General features: G+C 45.3%; 2 protein-coding genes across 10 annotated transcripts in view; both read right to left on the bottom strand.

The window, feature by feature from the left end:
- Positions 1-8,012, bottom strand: part of CKAP5 (cytoskeleton associated protein 5) — a 54,123-nt gene extending 46,111 nt beyond the window's left edge. For 4 of the 5 annotated variants that reach the window (XM_032690164.1, XM_032690167.1, XM_032690166.1 and 1 more), the window contains exon 1: positions 7,892-8,012. The gene's annotated coding sequence lies outside the window, so the exon portion shown is untranslated. Of the gene's footprint in view, positions 1-4,663; positions 4,684-7,891 lie in introns of those variants that run through there. The other variant, XM_032690165.1, reaches the window with a different exon arrangement.
- Positions 8,013-9,689: 1,677 nt separating this feature from the next.
- LRP4 (LDL receptor related protein 4) overlaps positions 9,690-22,088 on the bottom strand; it is a 95,682-nt gene continuing 83,283 nt past the window's right edge. For 4 of the 5 annotated variants that reach the window (XM_032692200.1, XM_032692199.1, XM_032692196.1 and 1 more), the window contains 12 exons: positions 21,620-21,845; positions 19,942-20,245; positions 19,384-19,602; positions 18,963-19,097; positions 18,601-18,709; positions 18,128-18,272; positions 17,483-17,596; positions 17,064-17,187; positions 15,983-16,050; positions 15,289-15,376; positions 14,780-14,921; positions 9,690-13,040 (listed from right to left, as the gene is read on the bottom strand). In XM_032692200.1, the coding sequence (XP_032548091.1) occupies positions 12,705-13,040; positions 14,780-14,921; positions 15,289-15,376; positions 15,983-16,050; positions 17,064-17,187; positions 17,483-17,596; positions 18,128-18,272; positions 18,601-18,709; positions 18,963-19,097; positions 19,384-19,602; positions 19,942-20,245; positions 21,620-21,845 (2,010 nt within the window). In that variant the 3' untranslated portion in view covers positions 9,690-12,704. Of the gene's footprint in view, positions 13,041-14,147; positions 14,217-14,779; positions 14,922-15,288; positions 15,377-15,982; positions 16,051-17,063; positions 17,188-17,482; positions 17,597-18,127; positions 18,273-18,600; positions 18,710-18,962; positions 19,098-19,383; positions 19,603-19,941; positions 20,246-21,619; positions 21,846-22,088 lie in introns of all 5 variants that reach the window. The other variant, XM_032692201.1, reaches the window with a different exon arrangement.

Raw genomic sequence — 22,088 nt, 5'->3', positions numbered from 1 at the left:
TACTACTTCTGTTCCATTATCTTTTTTAATGTTCAACTTAGTACAAAAAAAAAAAAAAAGCAGGGGAAAAAAAAAAAAAAAAAAAAAAAAAAAAAAGCTCTGGGTCATATTCTAGTCACACCATTCTTCCATGTCAGGAATTGACAAGAAAAGGGTCTCTGAAAGGCCACACCAAAACCAAACAATCACAAGAGGTCAAAAGAGCAAGTGAATTACTACTTCTTTTTGCATACAAGTCCCATCAGCCTTTTGCAACAGATCCTGCTTTCATCTGTTTAAATTCTTCTGAAGTTCTACTGCTTTCATTTTCTCTGCCCAAACCTCTCAATTATTCTCTTATTCCCTCCTTCAATCTGCTGAGAGGGCTCAAAGTTAAATATAAATCAGTCTCTTAATTCAAATTCAATGCATTTTACCTATCAAAACTAACAAAAAAAATATCTCTAACAAAACCAAACTCACCCCGAAACAAAACAAGAAAAAGTGCCATCCCATACTCAAAAGGCAAACATGGCACTTATGGCAAACATGGAAGTGGAGGTTAAAATAGATCTAGCTCCATGATTGTGATGATTTATCTCCAATAGCAAAAATGAGATGGCATTCACACGAAAAGGTTTTCAGACAGCCCACCTAGGGAAGAATGCAAGAGTACCCCAGCGTGAACATAGTTACAGCACCAGAATTCCCTCTATTGCTCAAGTTAGTTCTGCAGCTAAGTGCCATCAGATAAGATGCAGCTTTGCCAGCATTAATGGTGTTTCCATTATGACTACCTTCATCTTAATGGACCAGCATAGAAACACCAGAGTACCTCCTCAGTGTGGATGCAGACAACATAAATAGAGTGGTCTCTTCCCAAACTCAAACTTTGCCAAGAAGAGTGAATTTTATAGAAGTTAGGTAATTCTGAATCTTAATCAGAAACTTGGAGGTAATTCAAGCTATTGCCTCTATCTTGTTTTGTTGGAAGAATGCACAAAGAACCAAAATAAGGACAATAGTTATTCTCAAAGAATGCAGGAAAAGGAAAAAAACACTAACACACCTGCCAGCAGCAGAAACACCAGGATAAAACTGGCAACTGTACTAAGACAGTAGATGGAGCAGACTCCCATTTACTCCCTGTTCTTTTAGAAAACTGTCAGAAGCATGAGCTTCCTACTTCAAAAATAAAAAGAAACACTTATTTTTCTTCAGAAATCTGTTCTGCCACAGAAAAATCCTATTGACAGTGACTACCTTACTACAATCCTCAAATCAGTTTAAACCCTGAAGTTAGGAGCAACTCTATTAAAATGGTTTGTCCATTGCAAGACTGATACCGACTGACAATTATTTTTACCCTTACACATATACAACAGGTCAGTGCCACGAAGTGCAACCTCTTGGTAGTAAACTCTAGTGATACATCACAGAATCCAGAAGAAAAGGGTCTAGGATTTCCCTTCCCAACATCACAATGTACTCAACTTGGAGGAGAGCATACATGAGACAGACACAGGAAGGGGAGTTGAATGACCATCAAACAGCATTTCACCTATTTTTTTTTTCAGTCTGGTCAACTCAGTTGCCCTACTATTTTCAGTGGTTAACATCTACAACGGTTACTTCAATTACAAAATGGGTTAAGTTACCTTCTGTTCAGAATCTGACATCTAAAAATAGTGATAAAATTATACTCCCCCCTGTAATTTACAAATCCCTCTAGAACAGACAATTTCTCAGAAAGTATTCCACGGCCACAGAGGGAAAGCTCCTTCTTAAACATCCAGTCTTTCTAACTTCATCACTGCTCACGCCTGTCCTAATGCCAAGATTTTGTACTGTCTACATCTTGCATTTACCAGAATAAAAGACTGTTGTTTCTCCTTTCAATTAAGTCACTGGGTTCTGTATGGTCACAGAGTATCTTGCATTTGACAAAAAGCTTTTTCTTAAAAGCTTGTTTGCAAAGACATGTAAACCTCAAGTCATTACTTCAACATCCAAATAGCAAGTGGCCTCATTATACAATAATGCAGCTAAATTCTGTTATTACTAGTGAATTTGCAGCAATGAAGTATTTGACCTACATAGCTTTCTTGTTACCACAACTCGGAACAAACAGATTTAAGTCTTTCAGTGACAATATTAATTTTGGTAGAATCCAGAAAACAAGACCTTTGAAATGACTGAACCACCAAAGTAAGTTTTGTGAGCGACATTTGTCATTAAAGTCATCAACACAACATTTCCAAAAGCGAGTCAGCAAACGAATCTGCAAGGGAGATGAATAACAAATCCTCCCTGACAGTTCTCGGCAGGGCAAGTTTTTATATTATGGAGCAGTGAGCAAATGAAGACCATGAAGAAAAGAATAGGATCTTTCAAAAGGAGATCACGTAAAAAGCAGCAAGAGCGGAAAATATTTACAAGGCAGCACAAATGCAGGAATTTCAAATGTAAAAGTGAGAATTACCAACTGAATATAAGTATGTTTGGGAAACAAATTTGTCAACACATTAAAAGACTGTGGGAAAGCGTCAAAACATCAAAGTTTGGATTAACCACGCACTACTCTGAACAGCTCCTACTCAACTTCTAAGTAAATGCTTTTCCTACAGTTTCGAGGGTTGCATAGCATCAACCTTACAACTTATAGTATAGGGTCCTGCCAAGGAAAATCTTTACATCATAAACATTCTGAAGTGTATTTTCTTTTGAAGCATACATTCATCACCTATCAATATATCTTATTGTGAAGTGTCAGCTTCCAGACCATTTTCTAGAGAAAATCTAGAATGGCAAACGAGGAAGCCATTTTATGCTAAACAAAAACCAGATATTTATTGATACTGGTTGTCTACTTTTCCCTATTCACTTTCACCTATTCTGTTGCACAAGAACATCATCACATATTTTCATATTTTGAAAGATTCTCAAAAACACCAGTCAAGAGTAAGTTCTGAGAAATCAAGATAGGTCTTTTTAAAGGAAAAATCTGTTTGAAATGTTCCTATACAGTAGGGCAGATACTTGGAGAGTATATAGATGGATGTCACATTTCAGATAAAACTATAGTTCTCAGCAGACAGTTCTCTGCCAGTGCAGCTCACGGTTTTCCTAGCAGAAAGAATTTTTATTTGTTTAATGGCAGTTTTGGGTCATATTTGCTCTTTGGCTCTGAAAAGATGAAGTTTCACTTTCTGAGAAGTTTAGCCCAGCATATTTTTTTCATTTTGCCAGCCAAATCTTCCCATTAGATACAACACAAAGTAGTTCAGAAAAAAAGTTGAAAATTCAAGCAATCATAACACAGTTTTTTATTTTAAACAACACCTGGTCACATTAAGGATCCTGAAGAACACATACATCTCAGAATGCTAGCCTAATCAGTCAGTGAAACACTGCAACTGTTTTGGTATATTCCATATAATCAAAAGGAAAATTCAAGTTCAACTAACAATCCTGAATTACTGGTACCTAGGAAAGCAGCAAAGAGTCAGAAGAATGTTCAGTAAGAATGTAAATGTTCCAGGTTCAGTCCACGTATTTTTTGATGACAAACAAAAGAACAAGATTACAAAACACACAGAAGATTATTTGCTGCTTAGGAAATAATCTCATAGATTTTTAAAGGCTGGTACTTTCAATTGATGGATGAACCAGAAGTTGCAAGATGCACAGAATCTTGATGAAAGAATAGCAAGACCTCAGAATAACAAAAAAAAAAAAAAAAAAAAAAAAAAGGACAAACGCATGCTAAAAAGGAATTTTGCAGGTTGTGGAGCAGATGACAGTTGAGAGAAGCTACTGCTTCAGCAGGAATGAAATGGCATTCAAGAACAAACTGCATTAAATTCTCTCTTCCCTGCTCTAACTTACATGTCCTAACTCAACTCAGTGAAATTCTAATAGCACAGAGGGCAAGTTATTGGTAATGTAAATAAACACTTATTTCTCCCGAAAAATAAGTCTCAATACATGGCCTCTGAAAGTAACCAAGGCTGTTCCTTTACACGCACCTAAAAGTGAGAGACAATGTAAAATAAACTGACCTTCTCTTACAGCTAAGAGCAAAAGCAATTTCTAACTGCATAGGTAAGCCTGGAGTGAAGCCAGTCTTATGGAGCAGAGAAGGGCAAAAGGGCAACACACGGACAAGTTTGTGTGCACTGACATAATTCTAAGGACTGCTAGTTGGAGTGAAAGATGTCAGTGGGACCGTGCTTATAAGCTGCAAACTCCCCCATCCCTCAAGGTGTTTACAAAGCTCAGGCATGAAAAGTCTCATGTGATGTTCTTTAAAAGGACGGCCTGAACTGCTGATGAAGGAAAGCTCCCGCAGAGACATCCCCAACCACGAGCTGCCTCCTTCTCCTTCCTAGTCAAGCTCCCTCCAGCACGGCTTCTCTCCGCAACTAGCGGCGTCTCCGCCATCCCCAGCATCTTCCAGCAGAGCAACCCCTACACTTCTGCCCTCAGCCCCAGACGCGCCCCCGCAGCCCGGGGATGTTTCCCGTTCCGCGGGTGTGTGGCCGCAGGCCGCGGCCGGGCACGGCGAGCAGGCCGCCCGCCCGCCCGGCATTGTCTCTGCCCGCCGCCCCCGCCCCACGGTCGGGCCTGGCCCGGCCCCGCCGCGCACTGCCCGCGGCTCGGCCGGGCCTGGCCGGACACTCACCCTGACAGCTCCGAGCCGGCTCCCGGCGGCAGCGGGCGGGGATCCCGGGTGGGCCGTGCCGAGCCCCTCCCCGCCGCGGGCGGGGCTCGGGGCGCCGCGGCCGCACCTGGGCGGGAGCCGGCCCGTGCCGGGGCCAGACAAAGGCGGGCAGGGCAGGGCAGGGCAGGGCCGGCCCCGCAGCAGCCCCGAGCACATCGCGACCCCTCTTCCCGCCGCCGCGGAGCGGCCCCCGCGGAGCCGGGCGGGCGGCAGCGGGCGCTGCGCAGCCGCCCGCGGCGGGGCCGGGGCTGCCGGCCGGTGACCGTCGTGGCCCGCCAGGCTTACTGTCCTCATGAGTCATACCCCGAACGCCTAGATCCGTCACAACAATTACTACTCTAACAGAGGGAGCTGCGGTCATACCCGAGCATGCAGCAGACATTATCCCAGACCACCAATCATCCAGCAATCTCTAACTGAAGTAGGGAGCGGTTCTGAAACCCGACAGGAGGAACAAGGCCTGCCGTGAGGAAGGAGAAACAGTGCCTTCCAAAGGAGGTATGAACGAATAGCCTGGCATCACACCATCCCCTCATTTCATGTTCTGCTGCGAGATGTGTAATGACAGCGCTCCGGTGGAGCTGATTCATCAGCCATCTCTCCAGCCCATCGTCTGACATTTTGAGATGCCTTTTCTACGGTGACAATAGCAACTGAAGAAGCTGGTATGGTGGAAATTGGGTCTCACTAGCTTCCGACTCAGAAAAGCACCAAGCCATATGATGCAAGGTTGTATTTCTTCAGCCATCTTTTTAGCTAATCGAAGAAAGAAGCCTCTTCCAGGCACTGCCAGCACCAGCCATGCTCTGTATTGAATAATCGTCCAAGTTACTTTTCCTATCACCTCAACCTACCCCCTGTAACAGGGAGGCACAAACATGCACAGCAGCTTCTACTTTTCAACATCTGACATTCACAGCAACCGAGCTGTCATAAGATGCAACCCCAAAGACCTACACGTGCTCAGGTCAAGAGACTCTTTATTCAAACAAGCCAGAGCAACACTGCCTACTGCAAGGCAGTGTTTAGTTTAAAAACGACGGTTCAAGGCTTTCCCATGTCACTTCAGAATGCCACCCCTATAACATGAACCGCTAGAAGAGTCTACAACAAAACCTCAGCAACACTGTATTAGTATTAGACTACCTTGTCTTGAAACCAACCACTCTGCTACAGATGCAAATGGCTTTAATGCCATCCTACTCTGGCAGAGACTTAACAAATCATTTACATTAAACAGTTTACAAACAAATTAGCAATACAAGTCTATACGTTTCTTTTATAAACCATCCGCTGGCAGCATGGAACAGATGAGAAATATGAAGGGGAAAAAAAGAGAATCTGATGAGCGCTGATCATTACAACATTACAGTGAAATTCAGGTTTTTTGCACTGACTAAACAGAAACAGAACCATCACATTTTAATAGACACCAGTATGAGAGTACCAGCCCCACCACGGCAGACCAGGCTTTCAGAAGCAGTTGCCCAGCTTACGTAACTGACCCATCCCAAGGAAAGAATAAGAACCAGTGTGAAAGTTAAGCCCCAGTTTGCAGTACCTGAAGGCCCTTTGCTGTTGATTCTGCTTTAATACACTGCTCTCTTAACGTTGCTTAAAAAGCTTAACCCTATCACAACTCCTGAAGTAAGAGAAAAGAAAAAAAGATGGTGCATCTATAAGTTCAATGTGGGAGGAAGCTACCAAAACAGCAAAGTTTAAAGAAAGGCCAAGCCTGATGCAAGAAAATCAAAACAAATTCTACCTTTTGCACAATCAACTCATCTGACAGTGGACACCAAAGAGTCAAAACTATATGGGCACCTGCACCTATTCTTCTTTCTCAGTTGAGCCCATCTCAAAGTTTTAGTAATAGAGTTTTGTAAGTAGCCTTTTAGAGTACTTCAGTATTTGAGACTCACAGCATTTGGAAATACACAGATTTACACTTTCAAACTAATAGATATGTTCACTGAAAGCCTATAGCAATGCTTTCTGCAATACACATGAAATACATAAGGAAGGTCTCCCACAGCTGGTAACTCAACTACCCAACAACTACCTATCCCTTTCTCACCTGCAGAACACAAACAGCACTGCAGTTCAGCAGAAGTAGCAGAAAATGCAAAACTAAACACAAAATAAAACAGTAAAAAAGAAAAGCTTCAGAATAATTAGATAATACACATCAAACACAAATCAGTAAGGAAACTATAGAACATGCATTTTTTTTTAATTTTCTTTTTGCAAGAGTCCACGTTTGCTTAAGCTGCACAGAAGTTTCATTCCTCAGCCTCTGCCATGCAAAACTTCGTGTCTCTCACTGGTGGGGGTCTAAATTCAGGAGGAAAATCCTCTGTACACCAACCTGAAAACTACTGCCTCTGGAAGAATCACAAGACTCTCTCTGATTCAGAAACAGAATCAAATGAAATGGGGAAAAGATGTGTGGGGTAAACATGGGATCCATATTCCTATCCAGTCCATCTTTGCAAACACTAGAGAGGATTCAACAGGAAGCACCTCCTGGCTGGGGGCCCTGGCGATTCAGGACTTAACACCTGCACCCGACAACAGAGTTGCAGAAACAGAGACGAGCTCGTGACCTTCGTTTTAAGATTACAATTACCCCAGGGAACGTTTACCTTAGGACATTTTAGAGGGGGACCCGATCCCGCACGCAGCCTCGGGGGCCAGAAGGCGCTCGGTCCGCATTTCCCTCGCGGGGCGGTGGGAGGCGGCCGCGCTCGGCTCCCCCCGGCCCCTGCCCACCGCACCGGCCGCCTCCCCCGCAGGCACCCACCCCCGGCAGCTCTCGGGCCACAACGAGGACAGGACGGCGGCGGCCCGCGGCCCCCATTCGTCCCTCGCTGCGCGGCGGCCCGAGCGAGCGGCACCCGCTGCGCCCCCGCGGCGCGGCACAGGCCGCGGCCTCCCACCGCCACCAGCCGCGGCCCTCGCCCCGCCGGGCCCCGCGGGAGGGTGCCGGCGCAGCCCGCGGGCCCAAGCCATGCCCGCGGGAGAACGTCCGCGCCGCGGGGGCTGCGCCTCCGCCTGGGCCCCGCGAGAGGCGGGGAGGCTCAGGCCCGGCGTGGGAGAGAGGCCTATCCACCCTCCCGCGGGCCCGGGGAGCGGACGGGGCAGGGGCTGGGGCTCCCCCGTGGAAGTGACAGGGCCGGCGAACCTCACCTGGGCCCCGCAGGTCGGGCCGGCGACGGTCCAGCGGCTGCTCGGCGGGGTTTGAAATCGCCAGCACCGCCCGCACCTCCCAGTGTCCGCCGCGCCCATTGGCCGCCGCCGGCCCCGCCCGCGCTCGTGCCCGCGCGCCTCATTGGCCCGTTTGAATCCGGCAGCCGCAGCGCGTGCTCCCCGCGCGCTCCCGACACCGCGGCACCGCCGGGAGAGCGCGCGCCGCCCCGGGGGCACGCTCCGCGGGGAGAGCGCGCGCCGCACCGCGCCGGGGGCGTCCTCGAGCGGCAGCAGCCCGGCCCCGCACCCAGCAACCACCGGGACGGGCCGCGGAGAGGCCGCCGCCAGGTCCCCAGTAAGGGCGCGGGGCGGCGGGGGGGCCCGGTGCGCCTAGCGAGAGGCTCTGGTGAGGGCCTGAGGCAGCCGCGTAAGGCCGCCCGACCCTTTGGCCAAGGGCTAAAGCAGCTCGGAGCCGGTTGATTCAGCCTTGGGGAACGTCCCGTTAAAGGGGAACGGCCTTTCTCCTCTTTACTGTGGTCACTGAGTTTGCAAAGCAGTGACGGAAGGGGCGACTGAGAGGGGACCTCATGGATGTCTATCAGTATCTGAAGGTACGGTGTCAAGAGGAGGGATTCGGGCTCTTCTCGGCGGTGCCGAGCGACAGGACGGGGCAACGGACAGAAACTGATGCACAGGAAGTTCCACCTGAACGCGAGGAAGAACTACTTTACTGTGTGGGTGACTGTGTACTGGGACAGGTTGCCCGGAGGGGTTGTGGAGCCTCCCTCACTGGAGATATTCTATAACTGTCTGAACACAATCCTTTGCCACGGGCTCTGCAATGACCCTGCTTGAGCAAGGAGGTTGGACCACATGACCCACTGTGGTCCCTTCCAACCTTACCTATTCTGTGAATCCTGTGCTGTTGGAGTACAGTGTTTTCCCTCCTTTGTTTCTTCACTTCAGCCGAAGGAATTGAAGGAAAAATTCTTAGGGGGAATTGGAATAGAAGACAAGGGACAGCAGAGTGCCATGCACACAACTGCAGTTAATCTTATAGTGCCTTCTCTCCCCCCACCACGCTGTGTAAGCACCATCAATTTTTTAAAAAGTGAGGTGATTATATTTTTGCATGACCTGACTGAAATCACTTCTGCAGTGTGCTTTCAACTGTGAAATGAGCAGGAATAGAGCTAAAATGTTTTAAATGTTTTACATTCTTCTTTCATCAAAAAGGGACAGAATGTGTTACAAGATTAGCACCAGTACTGCAGTGTCAGTTATTAGTGGATGTTTCATTCATTACTCAGCCTTTTGCACTATTGAAACTCTTGGTTACAAAAAAATGCAACAGAAGCTTGAACAAAACCCCTTACAGACAGAAAAAACAGCTCTTCTTCAGAGCTTTATTTTCCACTGGGCAGAGCCTTGATACCTGTCTACAGTCCTAATACATTCCAAAAAGAACATCCTCTTCTGCTGTTGCCGTGTTAAAATGGGGAGGGGGAAGGGAAAAAAAAAAAAGAAAAAAAGCAAGGTGGGTGCAGAGTGAGAGGTATTATGTGTGTGTGGGGATTTGCAAAAGCGACTGCAGATATTGAACCCTTCATTCAAAGTCACAGGGGTGACTACAGTGTGTGCTACAATCAGGTTATTCTAAGAACACAGATCTGTTTCTACCTTCTTGCTCCTCTCAAATGAAGCAAAATTGAGGTTCTATGCAAACAGGTCTCAGAGCTCCTCTTTCAAAGGAGAGTCCAAATAATATGCATGATTCACAACCAAAAGCCAGGCAGAGTGGTTAAGAAAAGCTAAATTTATATTAAATTATCATCAACCCCTAAAATACTGAACACAGTGGTTAAATAACTCCAGAAAGTCCAATGTCTCCAGTGAGTAACGTTAAAACCATTACACAGGAACACACGGAAATCACTGACGTTAGCTCAGGACAGACAGGAGAGAGGTTTGCTTTTTACATAGTAAATCAGTGCTCAAGAGATCATCCTCCAGTAGCCTTTCTACATTCTTTACATCCTAAGTGCAACGAGGGTCTTCTCTTCCCCAGAACAGGAAACCATGATGCAACCCCTAGACAGCATCTCACTGGGGCTGTCTAGGAAAAAGACACTAATTTTTGCCCACCTCGCTGATAGAGGACAGGCTCTGCGACATCTTGTTGCTCCTTTTCACCATAATCATTTGAGGAAGGGAGCAGAGAGCAGTTATGAATGGTTGTTAGGCTGGAGTGTGCAGGGTCCCTCCTAAGAAGCAGCAGAGAATATTGATCAAGGTGGAGATTACAAGCACCATGAGTTGTTGAAAAGACTAACTGTGTTTTTCCTTTCCATTCCACACTTGTGACTCGGACAGCAATTATTTTAACAGGCTGACTGAACCTCAAGTGACAGGTCTGGGCAGATGTTTCCCTTCACCCCTGTCCCACCTCATGATTTTGGTGCATGCTCACTAAAGCTATTGGGGCAAAAAAAAAACCCAAACAACTCATTCCAAAACTCAAAGAAACCCTGCTCTCCTACAAGTCAGAGCCTTCCTCCTCAATCCCCTCACTCCCAGCCCTGATGCCCCAGCCCCTACACATGGTTTCTTTTCAAATCGATTCTTCTGCCTACACTTGAGCCCTCTGGTGGTGTCCCTGCATAAGGTGGCTTAGACGGGCAAGGTCCGTGTCAGATACACACTCCTCTCTCAGTTCCCAGTCGAGTCCACACCTCAATCCAAAAGTGCCTCTGCCCAACAAAATCAATGCTTCCCAGGCTGGAGTCAATCAAATAAATAATTAAATAAAAATCTAATTAAAAAAAAATAAAAATAAATCCCTCTGGGAATAGGGAAGAATCCCACATTAACACAGGGAAATTTCCAAGCCTTAGCTCCAGTTCATTTTCCACAGGAATATACACCAGTCAGCCCAATGGTGCAGTTATGGACAGAATTTCAAGCCAACTAGCCAGGCTGAAGCCACAACCTTCCCCTTTCTGCAAAGTTACCTCTGCTGTGAAAAGTACAGCCAACCCACTGGCAACTGTTGTGTTTTTCAGGGGTAGCCGGCCTGTTAGTTTATAAACAATGTTAGAGCAGCATAGGATGATTTTCTTTTTTTTTTAACCAGCTGGAAAAATATCGCATGGGAGATGCACCCTCCCTCTACCTCTAAACTATACCCCTAGTGTATGTTTTGCTCTCTTTACACCATGGGTGGGAATGTACTTGACCTCTTTCTAGGCGATAAAGAGGTTACAGAGTTTGCAGTGAGAAATTCTTCACTGGAAAGTTCTGCTTCCAAGTATCTGGCTTAACGCTTAATATTTTACCATGATGGTATCCATGTGACTTGAGGGGTTAATATAAATAAATCTCATTTTTGAAGAAGTGTCAAGAGATATTTTCTCTATCTTTTTTCCTTCTCAACAAACAGATGACAAGAGAATATGAAAAGGTGGCAATAGTCCTTGGGAGCATGCAAGCCTCAGCTCCAAATGCTGCTGGGCTGTAGCTGCAAGGGTAGGATGACATTCCCTAGAGGGTAAGGGCCTTGAAGGCCAGAGAACAACTGAAGCTCATGCAGCTGATGGGAAAAATTACTTGGCAAGGAGAGCTATTTAGTGGTAACAGAAGAATTTGAAGTGCAATTCTATCTGATAAACAACTACTTAAAATGGCCCTTGCAGCTTCCTGATTATTGTCTCCCATTCTAGGTCAAATGGGCTCAGCCTAGTAATAAAGCAGTTCCTAACTATCGGCACTGAGCATTCCCCTCAGACTCAACCTAGGAATTCTCTTGTCCCTTATTATGGTAGTCAAAGGTCCTAAAGGCCAAAATAATTGGGACCTTGCAGAATTGGGACTAGTGGGGACCCAGCAGATTTTCATTTTTTATATATCAGTTATGCTAAGTCAAGTAGAATTTAGGTCTTGCTGAGATCCATTTCCTCCCATTATCTCTGTAGAGCTAAGAGAAATACCAGCCTCTTCTTCCCTCAAGTTCAGCACTCAGACTCCAGTACCCACAGGGAACAGTTCTGAAAGGGCCATTTGCTGACTCTTGTTTTTCCAGAGTAGAAACATGTTTTAACAGGAAAAGGAGAGAACAGGAGCAGTGTCCACTGCCAGCAACAGACACAGTGCTCCAATCTGAGCATTCCTTAGAGTTTTTAGTAGCAGATGAAAAAGTAAGCAGTGATGCTCTCACAAAGTGAGTCATGGCAACTGTGGTGACCCTCTTTATGCCTTTTAAAAGGTGACCTGATGCTGTGTCAGTGTCCTCTTGAGCCCCAAAGTATACCCCATCTTTACCAAGACCTCTCTCAAGTCAGAAACCCCTCAACACCAAGCCTCAAAGAGTGCTGCTAGTGCTGGAATGACTAGGGATACTTTTGTGACCAGGAGCCAGCAATGAGGCAGCTCTGCTCTCTTCATGGGCATTGACCGTGAGCTGGATGGCACAGGACTTGCAGGTTGCCAGGGAACACGAACTCTGAACCAGATTCAGGCCAGGGGAATCACTGCAAAAGTTAACGTGGCAGCTTCCAGGAAAAGGGAACATATAAATAAACCACAGACAGTGAAAATGAGTCAAAAGGGTCTCTGGGTTCCAACCCACCCAGCCTCCCTCTCCAACCACAACAGCACAGCTGCCCAAGCTCCTTGCTGAAAGGCAGTCACAGTCTCAGGGCCTCTTGTGAGAGAGGCTGGTCTCTGTGCCCTTCCTTGCCTAGCAGGCAGAGTCCTGTCTTTTTTGTGCAGAGCGGAGGGTAGGGAGGGTCAGAGCGATTTCCAAGTCACTTGCACTTTAGACCTCACTCTCCGTGGAGGGCTTGCGTTGGTGTTTCCAGCCTGTGTCTGGGAGTGAGCCACGCCGTTCAGGAGTGGCTGCTGCTGTGTTCACACTGCTGCATTCAGACTGTTCTTCCTGTAGCAGCTGCTCAGTTTCCGTGTCATCCAGTGAACCAGAACTAGCCTGGATAGAGACCGTGTCTGTCTTCATACAGACGTGGTCCCGGAGGATCCCTCCTCGAGAGCTCCGAATCTGCTTAAGGTCATCCCACTCGGAATCATCACTGGATAAAAGGCATATCCCCTCCACAATCTTGATCTTCTCCTTAGTGTAGCTGTGGTCAGGACCAGTCTAGGGAGCAGACAGATGAATGAAAATAATACATCTATGGAAAAATATGGCAAAGAGCAATGCAGAGCTGGAATGAAGACAGTGAAGCAGACAAAAAGCTGGACCTCAATGTAAACAGCCACTGGCTTTAACTGCCACAATGGCAGAACCCATTCTAACTTTCCCTTCAGTTCTTTACCACCCCCAGATGAATTCTTCCTGCAAGAGCTCTCATTCCACATTCCATAAGACTTCAAATCATGGAAGGGGAATGAGGATGAGCTCGCTCCTTTAATTCAACTACACATATTCCCTGACAGCAAATAGTAAGAACACTGAACCTAAAAAGGAAGAAAAAACCCCACCAAACAAAATGGGAAGCAGGGACAGAAAACCTCATGGTAAAAGTAGACAAGGAATCAATTCTAGGAATCAATTCAGTATATTTACATCTGAGTCATTCTAGATTTCCCTCTCAGGAAAGCACAGCTGGAATAACCACTGTTGAGTCGGAGTCTCATAGTGATACAGGCTAAAGGGACCACATTGAGATTAAAGTAGTGAAATCTGCCTAACTTGGCTCACTTACAAATAAGGAGTATTAGAACATCTGATATATCCCTGAGGGGGAAGTAGAGGGGGTGGGGAAATATACATTTGGGTACATCTAGGAGCATCAGAATTCAGAGAAAAGTGGAAAGGATTTAGATTCCCAGATAAATAATCTTGGCTTATCCTTTGTAGGTAAGGCTAAAATGGCATGAAAGTTTGGGAAATCTATTGCATAGTAACTTTGAAAAACCAGGTCAGGGAAAACTCTCTCCTGCATAAGTCCTGCTGTGATCCCTGCTAGAGGAACTAAGTGATCTAACAGATTATCATAAATAGTCCTACAGAAATTATCTTTTTCAAATCTCATATACAGAGTATGAGTAGCCAAAGCCCAGACCAAAGAATCTGCCATAGAGAATTACTTATACTTTCTTGACAGACAGTAGAGCTGGTTTAAGGACATAAAAGTGGGAGGGGAAAAAAAACAAGAAAGAGCAATTAGTATGGGACAGCGCTTGAGCCACACAACAGAGCTTGAGTGAGGGAGGCAGGATCAAACACACAGAGTAGTGATACCTGACGTGAGGATGTGGACGGAAATCAGAAGAGGGAAGATGAGAAGCTATCTGAGTGATAAGAAAGCTTCTGAGGAAAAAAGAAAGGAGAAACTAAGTGCTGCAAGATATCATATTAAACCCTCTCCGTCCTGCGGCCAGAAGTGTGGACCTCTGAGGGCCTTGAAAATGCTCTATTTAATGAGGGCTCCGGTTTTTAATCTATCCCACCCCTTCCGGGCAGTGCACAGCCAGGAGCCACATTTTTGTTACTAAACCCCTTCTGGCTGCCTGGTTCCCCTGGTGACTGTCCAAAGCAACCTTGGTGCAACAGTCACTAACTGAGACCTGTATCCAAGGAAGACAATTACAATTTACTCATGTACTTTGAGGGCCAGCAACCAATGCACATGAAATACAAGACACTTGTGTGAGTGGGAAAGAAGCAGAGAACTAAAGACAGGTCAAATTCACTACAGCTCACTGGGGAAGAAGTGCTGCTGATCTCCATAGCAGTCTCAACAATTCATTGAAGCTGTTCTCCTATGTCCTAGAAGTAAATGCTGACAAGTTGCAATGTTTTCACATACTGAGGTCTGTAATACTCAACAGCAGCTTGAGCTGGGCTCTCATGTCCTTAGTAGCAGCTCTTACCTCTTTCTTATAGCACAACTGGTTGTACATGGTTGGTTTGGGAATCGATTCAATCTTCACCTCCTGGGTAGATGTCCGATATGAGGGATTACTGTAGGTTAGGTTCCCTACACCAGGGTCCGTGAACTTGGACTTATTATGCCTAGAGGGAGAAAGCAGTCAGAAAAGACACAGGGTCCTACTGCCAGGATCCAAAGTTCCTGAGTGCTCAGCAAGTGGAAAGCTCCAGTAATCTTTACTTCCCTCAAAGAGGGCTTATCTCCCATCCCTGTCCATAACTCATAAGGTCTCTGCAGAAAATAAGGCTTCAGATAATAGAACCGTATTCCCAACACTTCAGAGGCACAGGATTCAAACCTTGCAAATAAAATCATCAAGCACTGCTTCCAATGGAGAACAAAAGGATTGTAAATGACAATAAAGAAAGACTAAGTGCTTTCGGGAGCTTTCTTCTCCTACAACCCCAGAGTTTCCTATTGGCCAGGAGAGGGGGAAAAAAGATCACTTACCTATATATTATTAAAGCAGCAATAAGCAGCAAAATAAACAAGATGCTGAGAAGACCTCCAATAATGTAGCTGACATGCAGTCCTTCTCCTGAAAGTGAACAGCAAGGGTAATTTATGCAATCAACTTTCACTGGATAATACTGACCTTGGTGTAATGCCTAATGTGGGGGGTTTACCCATACAGAAGTATGTAAAGCAAAATGCCAGCACATCAAGGTTTGACAGAGGACTTTGTTTGGCTTCATATGAAACCAAACATATTACAACCTTTCCTCCCACTCAGGCCTCAGCAAACCAAGGAGCATTGAAATCTCTGTAATAGTGTTGGAAAAGGAAGAGTTAGGTTACTCCTGCAGTGGGAAACAATTACCCTAGTCAATCATTTTCAACTAAACACAAAGGGGACAATGAAGAAGAGCATCATTAATGGGAAGAACCCAATGGATGATGTATGGGATGAAAGAAAACAGAACTGTTCTTCAGACCAAAGTGTCATTTGGAAAAGTCTGTAGAGAGGCTAATAAATGCCTATGGCTGCTGTTCATCTTTAGATGCACTTTGCTCTGCTCAGTGGGCATTTGAGTAATTAAAATCTGAGTTTCAGAAATCTGGATTTCAGACACCATGGACTGAATGCCCTTGGCACATCTGGAGGAACAACCCTGGTGGAGAGGAGTTAAAGAAGGGAACTCACCCATGGTTGCCAACACCGCCTCGTTGGCATGAGTACACAAGCCTTGCCTAGCATCTTTGTCAGAGCAGCTGAATGACAGAAGGACAAACAGTTACTGCAAGTAGAATCAACAGTATCAAAGGTATCAAAAAACAGGATGGAATCAGCTAGCACTGATATCCCTTCAATTTCCAGTTCAACAACAGAGGTCTTCCTTTCTCTTCTTCAGTATTCTTCTGTATCCAGAGATACAGAAGAAGAGAGGACCATATACACATTTATACAGGGGTGCATGCAGGTATGTATCAATCATCAGTCTGCAATATCCTTATATCTAAGTCATTCTAGATTCACCTCTCAGGTACACAGGTGTACATGTGTATGTATTAGAAAACAAATTTCAGCATCTGTGCTGAAGTAAAAATCAAAACATCTCCGAGTCAGCACTAAGACACTTCTATCCAACGAATCACACTCAACAAAGTGGAAGTTTTGTCTTGTAAATAACTCAGCCATATATTAGAACATAATTTTTTTCTGAGCTGTATAAATAGCAGGCTGTAGGGAATTAGCAGAAAAAAAGTCTCTTAACTACCTACATTGTAACTTTAAATATTAGAGCTGCCAATTTTCTGTTCCGCCCCAAGCAAGATATCCCATTGTAGCCAGGGCAGAAGCACTTCCTCAGATGTCTGGCTTAGGTCTATCATGTGTCAGTGAATTAAAGCAACACTCCCTTGTCCTCCTCTCAGAAAAGAGTTCTTAAAATTAGGAGTTCAAAAATCAATCAAATGAATGACACATGGTGTAAGGAGGATTTTAACACTTCAGCACTTCAGGAGGATTTTAACAGTCAGCCTAGACACAATTTCAACAAAACAGACAGAAAGATTCTGCACCTCTTTCTTGCCAGCTCAACGGTGTTCTGCATTCTTTGTCATAATATTCCCCCCATTAAGAACATAAAATCTGGAGCTGGAATAGCCTCTTTTGGCTAGGGATAGGTACATTTGGATGATGACAACCAGAGAGGGCTTGCATGTGGCACCTGGCAAAAGCTGTGACTTTCACACCCCAATTCTAAGAGAACAAGAGCACTTACTTTCCTTCCGCTGCTTCCAGAGACGTGAGAGGTTTGGTTGTTGAGGTATCTACTCTGCCGGGTGGTGTTTGACTTCTCTCCCTTACACTAGTTGGTTCAGGACCAGGGGGCACCACACCAGGAACTAGAACAACAGAGAAGAATAAGCAGGACCCCAACACTGTGGGACAGACGAATAAGTCTGATCGGCCATTTCTGAAACTCTCTAAAAAATTATATGAGCAGCTTTCTCATCTCAAACCCAGTCTGTCAGCAGAAGGCAGCTTCATTGCTCACAACCACCTGCCTCATTTTCAGTATACAACTCTGCATAAGATTTATACGCTGGAGAGCCTCAGCTGCTCTGGTTGCCACTGCATAAGCAGTAGTAGTGGCTCACTTATGGAAGCTACTACCCGAGGGACACTCAGTAAACTCACTGGTAGAACAGGGCCGCCCATCTGGTTCATCTGGACACGCGCAGATAAAGTCAGAAGCCCTGGCAAAGCAGAGGTGAGTGCAGCCTCCATTGTTCACTCCACAAGCATTAGTACCTGGAAGGAATAAACAATTTTCTAAATGTGTTGCATGTGATCAGGGAGGAGATCAGAGCAACCACCTTTTTTCTTGCTCAGCCAGAGATAACTTTGTAGAAATCCAGCAAGTTACTATGTTTTTGGCACATGCTCTTTGTCTGACTGCTAACAAAGTGATGACAACAGCCAGATATTGATTGGATTAGGGCAGTCTTGAAATAAAGGCACTGGAAATCCTTAGATAGAAGCCCAGACAACACAGTTGCACAGATACAAAAATAAAAAGCTCCCATTCTTCTGTTTTAACACAATGTCAGGTGAACAACACAGGAAGTGACATTTGGTAATCAAACCTCTAACAGAACACCATTTAGATGTACTTGACTGAAAAGGCAGAGGTGGACAAGGAATGTGCTGAGGGAAGATGTATTAATAGTCTGAGTATAAGAAAGGATGTTATCCTCACTTGACATCCATAGAAGCACAGTGGTTTCAGAGTTCCTTTTGTCTACAATTAGCATTTGCCTGAATCAAGGTCCTCCCATTTACCTGTCTGCCTCTGGGGGGAAACCACAATGATATCCATCAATCCCTCAACATTGGCCAAGACTGTCTCTTTGTTCCGTCCAGAGTACTTGTCCACTCTTTGGATAGATTTCGTCTGCCAGTCAGTCCAATATATCCATCTATCCTGCTGCTCAGGGAAACAGCAAAGAAAAATCATAGCTGTTAGCATGTTTAGCCATGTAGACACAAGATACCCATAAAAAAAACATATCCCAGTGGCAGAAGGCCCAAAACAAAGGCCTTTTCAAACCCTTACCCTCTTATCATAAAGAAGATTACTGTCTACCCCCACAGGAGTTCAGACAAACTTCCTTTTTTAGCTCCAGAGAAGATATAAGTACTCCCCTCAGCCATCTTCGTTTCCCCAGGCTATAACACTTCCCCGGCCCCAAACTCCACTGTCCAAACTCATCAACACACTATGGAGAACAGTGGCAGTGGGAGAATCTTCTCACCTGTGTCAGAGCAAAAGGATGTGACACCTGGCTGACCAACACTTGCCGTAGCTTCCCATTGAGATCACAACTCTCTATGCGATCAAGGTGTGCATCCACCCAGTATATTCTGAAGGAACAGGGAAAGAGATGAGCTTCCATCTATACAACCCCTCTTCACTTTCTAGGCATTCACTAGCCAAGATCATGGAATCATAAGATGGATCAGAAAAAAAACCCTAAAAAAACCAACCCAACAAAAAGCAAACCATCCCCAAAACAATCCCAAACATACAGTGCTACTCCAATAAACAAAGCTAAGAGGGCTAAAAAATTCATTACACCCTTAACCCTATGCAACTATAAGAAAATCTTTCACTGACCTCCTGGTGTCATAATCCAAAGTCAATCCATTGGGCCACCCTAGGTCAGTGTTAATCAGGATTTTTCGTTCAGAGCCATCCAAGCTTGCCCGTTCAATTTTAGCAATGTGACCCCAATCTGTCCAGAAGAGGTACCTGAGAAGATAAAAGGAAGAATAAAAGATCATTTCATTTATCCTAATGAAAGTTTCAGTTATGAATGAAACAGCCAGATTCTTTGGTTCAAAAAAGATAATATGGTCTGTAGTCTGGTTCTCAGACTTCAAATTCACCATCTGCCTGACTATATGTCACTTGGAGTCAGCCCCTTGCTGGTACCTGCAGATTCACATGGCACATCTCTTCTTCCTTCCACAACCTCCTCTTCCAATCTGCCTCTGTACAGCCCTTCTCCCTGCCCCACCAATAACTCCATACCTACCCCTTCTTGGGAAAGACAGCAATGGCTCGGGGCTCATCGAGGCTGTTATTGATCAGCACTTTCCTGGAGCTTCCATCCAGTCTGGCTACTTCAATGGTATTGCGTCCTGTGTCTGTCCAGTAGAGGTTCCTGGCAACCCAGTCCACTGCCAGGCCATCTGTAGTCTTCAAACCCTGACCAATAACAGTTTCCATGTTGCTGCCATTCAGATCAGCCCGTCTGGATGGAAACCAACAACAAATGGCAGTGAGGAATGGGTAGCTCCTGGAAAACCTTCACACCTCCATATGTTATCACCATCAACCACAGGGCCACTGCATGCTCCAACTTCCCTAATACCTTTTTCCCCGCAGTCTCCACTATGTTAAACACACCTTCAGCATTTAGTTCAATGACAACATACATCATATGGTGTACCAAAGACAAGGTGTAAGTCACCTTGCCAGCATCTCATTCTACCCAATTTACTGGCACATTCACTGTATGGCTAACTGTGCCACAATCAGCACAAGTTACTGGGTGACCTGGGCACCGGCCAAGCAGATAACTCGTACCTACCTGATTACATCAAGAAATACATCTGTGTAGTAAATCTTGCCATCCACACTATCATAGTCCAGAGAAATGACATTGTTCAGCTCAGGGACAGGTATGTGCACATCTGTGTGGTCACTGGTGTCCAGTGAGATACGACGGATGGAAGCACGGCTAGAGAAAAGTAGGTAGGTCTCTGGAGAAGAGTCACATGTCTGCTCATCTCTCTTCAGCTGGATACCAGTGGGGCAGGCACAGGAGAAACCAGTGGGATGAGGCAAGCAAAGGTGGGAGCAGCCACCATTACGAACTCCGCATTTATTGAAGCCTTTAGAAACAGGGAAAGCATAGTCTAAGGATCCCACAGACCAAAGCTTTATATTAAGGCTACATACACACACAACTTGCTAGTACCTGAGTTCATCCTTACCATCCCAGCCTTGCTGGGAACTACAGCCCTTCGTACAGAGACACTCTGCCTTCCTCTCCGAGATTCATGGTGGGTATGGGCATGGTTGGCAAGGAGAATAGGAAGGCCCAGAAGAAGAGTAATCATTAAATGCAAAATCTTGACCTGCATTCCTTGCAAATCATAGTTTTCCCACGGAAAAAGGAACAGCCAAATGCCCACAGATTCATGCAACTGCAGTTTAACTTTATTACTGCTACAAATGGTAATGCTGACAGAAAGATCCAACCCTGTGGGGAAGCCGTGTGACAATGCACCAGAGGCCAGGCTGACAAAGAAGCTTCTGTTTCAACTTAGCTGCACACAGTGGCAAGTAAACAAAGGCATCAGAGAAGCCTGCTGAAAGTGCCTGACATATTAGGGTCATTTTTTTTAATTGTAAAAAACCCAGCATACTACTTTACTAGGAGGGAATAAGCTCACAGGATAGGTGTAGGAAATTGGAAGAAGACAATGGGGATACGATGGCTAGATTTTGTTCAGCTTTAAGTAATATTGCAAAGTTACACTGTAGAGTGATGTTCTGCTGTTAGTAACCACAGAAAAAGCAGCACAGTTTTCTGTAAAGTACACTGGGGAAATTCTACCAAAACAAAGCCAAAGCACAAAGCAACAACTTCCACTGAAGAACAAGGAGGCAAGATGAGGTTGTATAGGATCCCCAAAGAGTAACAAAGAATTGACTCTGTTACAGAAGAGTTGGAGAGCAGGATATATACTAAGAGCAACTAAAGCTGCAGAGATTTTGCAAAGCAAAGTGGCAGACAGGAAGATGAAGCCTGCAATGACTGGGAAAAAATACCAGAACTTGAAATAAGATTTCAGCAACCAGTTTAAGAGGAATTAGTGTCTTTTGGAGTTATAAAAGGGAAATTGTCCAATACCAGTAGACTCTGGTGAAGCCTAATAGGGCATAACTCATTCAGTCCTCCTAAGAAAGTGACTGTACTGTGTGTGAGAATGAGTTTGTCAGTGTAATCCAGTGAAGGAAATGGGATGAGAAGTGTCAAAAGGCATGCAGCAGTAAAAAAAGGCTAGACCTTTAGGGTTGGGTAAACAGGGAAAAGTGCAAAAATAATTAAAGAAGAGGGAAGAAGAAAAGAAAAGCTGATTTTTGAGAAGTTACTCTATCACTCATGCTTTACATCAAAGGACTTTTTTCAATGACAGCTCTGAAGGACTGCCTCAGTCATCACAGACACCCAGTGATTTAGGGGCAGCCTAGGAACTTACCCAGGGGCCGCGCTCTATCAACAGCTTGAATGTCCATGAGGCCAGGCAAGTTTGCCCTCACCAAGATGACATTGGCTCCAGTGTCCTTGTCAGCCCTGTGAATGCTGCGGGTTTGCCAGTCAGTCCAGTAGATGTAAGAGTCCAGCAAAGTGAGGCCATAGGGATGTTGCACTGGAGACAGCAGGGTGCGGCGGTTCGCACCGTTGAGATCTGCAGCCTCGATCCGCTAAAGGAAGAAGTAAAACATCAGCCCCGTATTAAAGGCACTGCTGCTCTTGCTAGCACTTACTACATCAAGAGGGAAACAGAGTCTAAGCAAGTGATGTTATTCAGGTTCACCCTCCCCCCCATTGCCCAAGCCCTCAAAAAAGATTACATTTCCCTTGTTCTTTTGATAGCTGGCTCAAGAGCTTCAAAAAAGCCCCCAGGCTACCAAAGATCCAAAGACAAATAATGCTGAAGAACAGAA

The sequence above is a fragment of the Chiroxiphia lanceolata genome, chromosome 6, assembly GCF_009829145.1.
Source record: "Chiroxiphia lanceolata isolate bChiLan1 chromosome 6, bChiLan1.pri, whole genome shotgun sequence".
In the NCBI taxonomy this organism is placed as follows: domain Eukaryota; kingdom Metazoa; phylum Chordata; class Aves; order Passeriformes; family Pipridae; genus Chiroxiphia; species Chiroxiphia lanceolata.
This window is presented reverse-complemented; position numbering and strand designations above follow the sequence as displayed.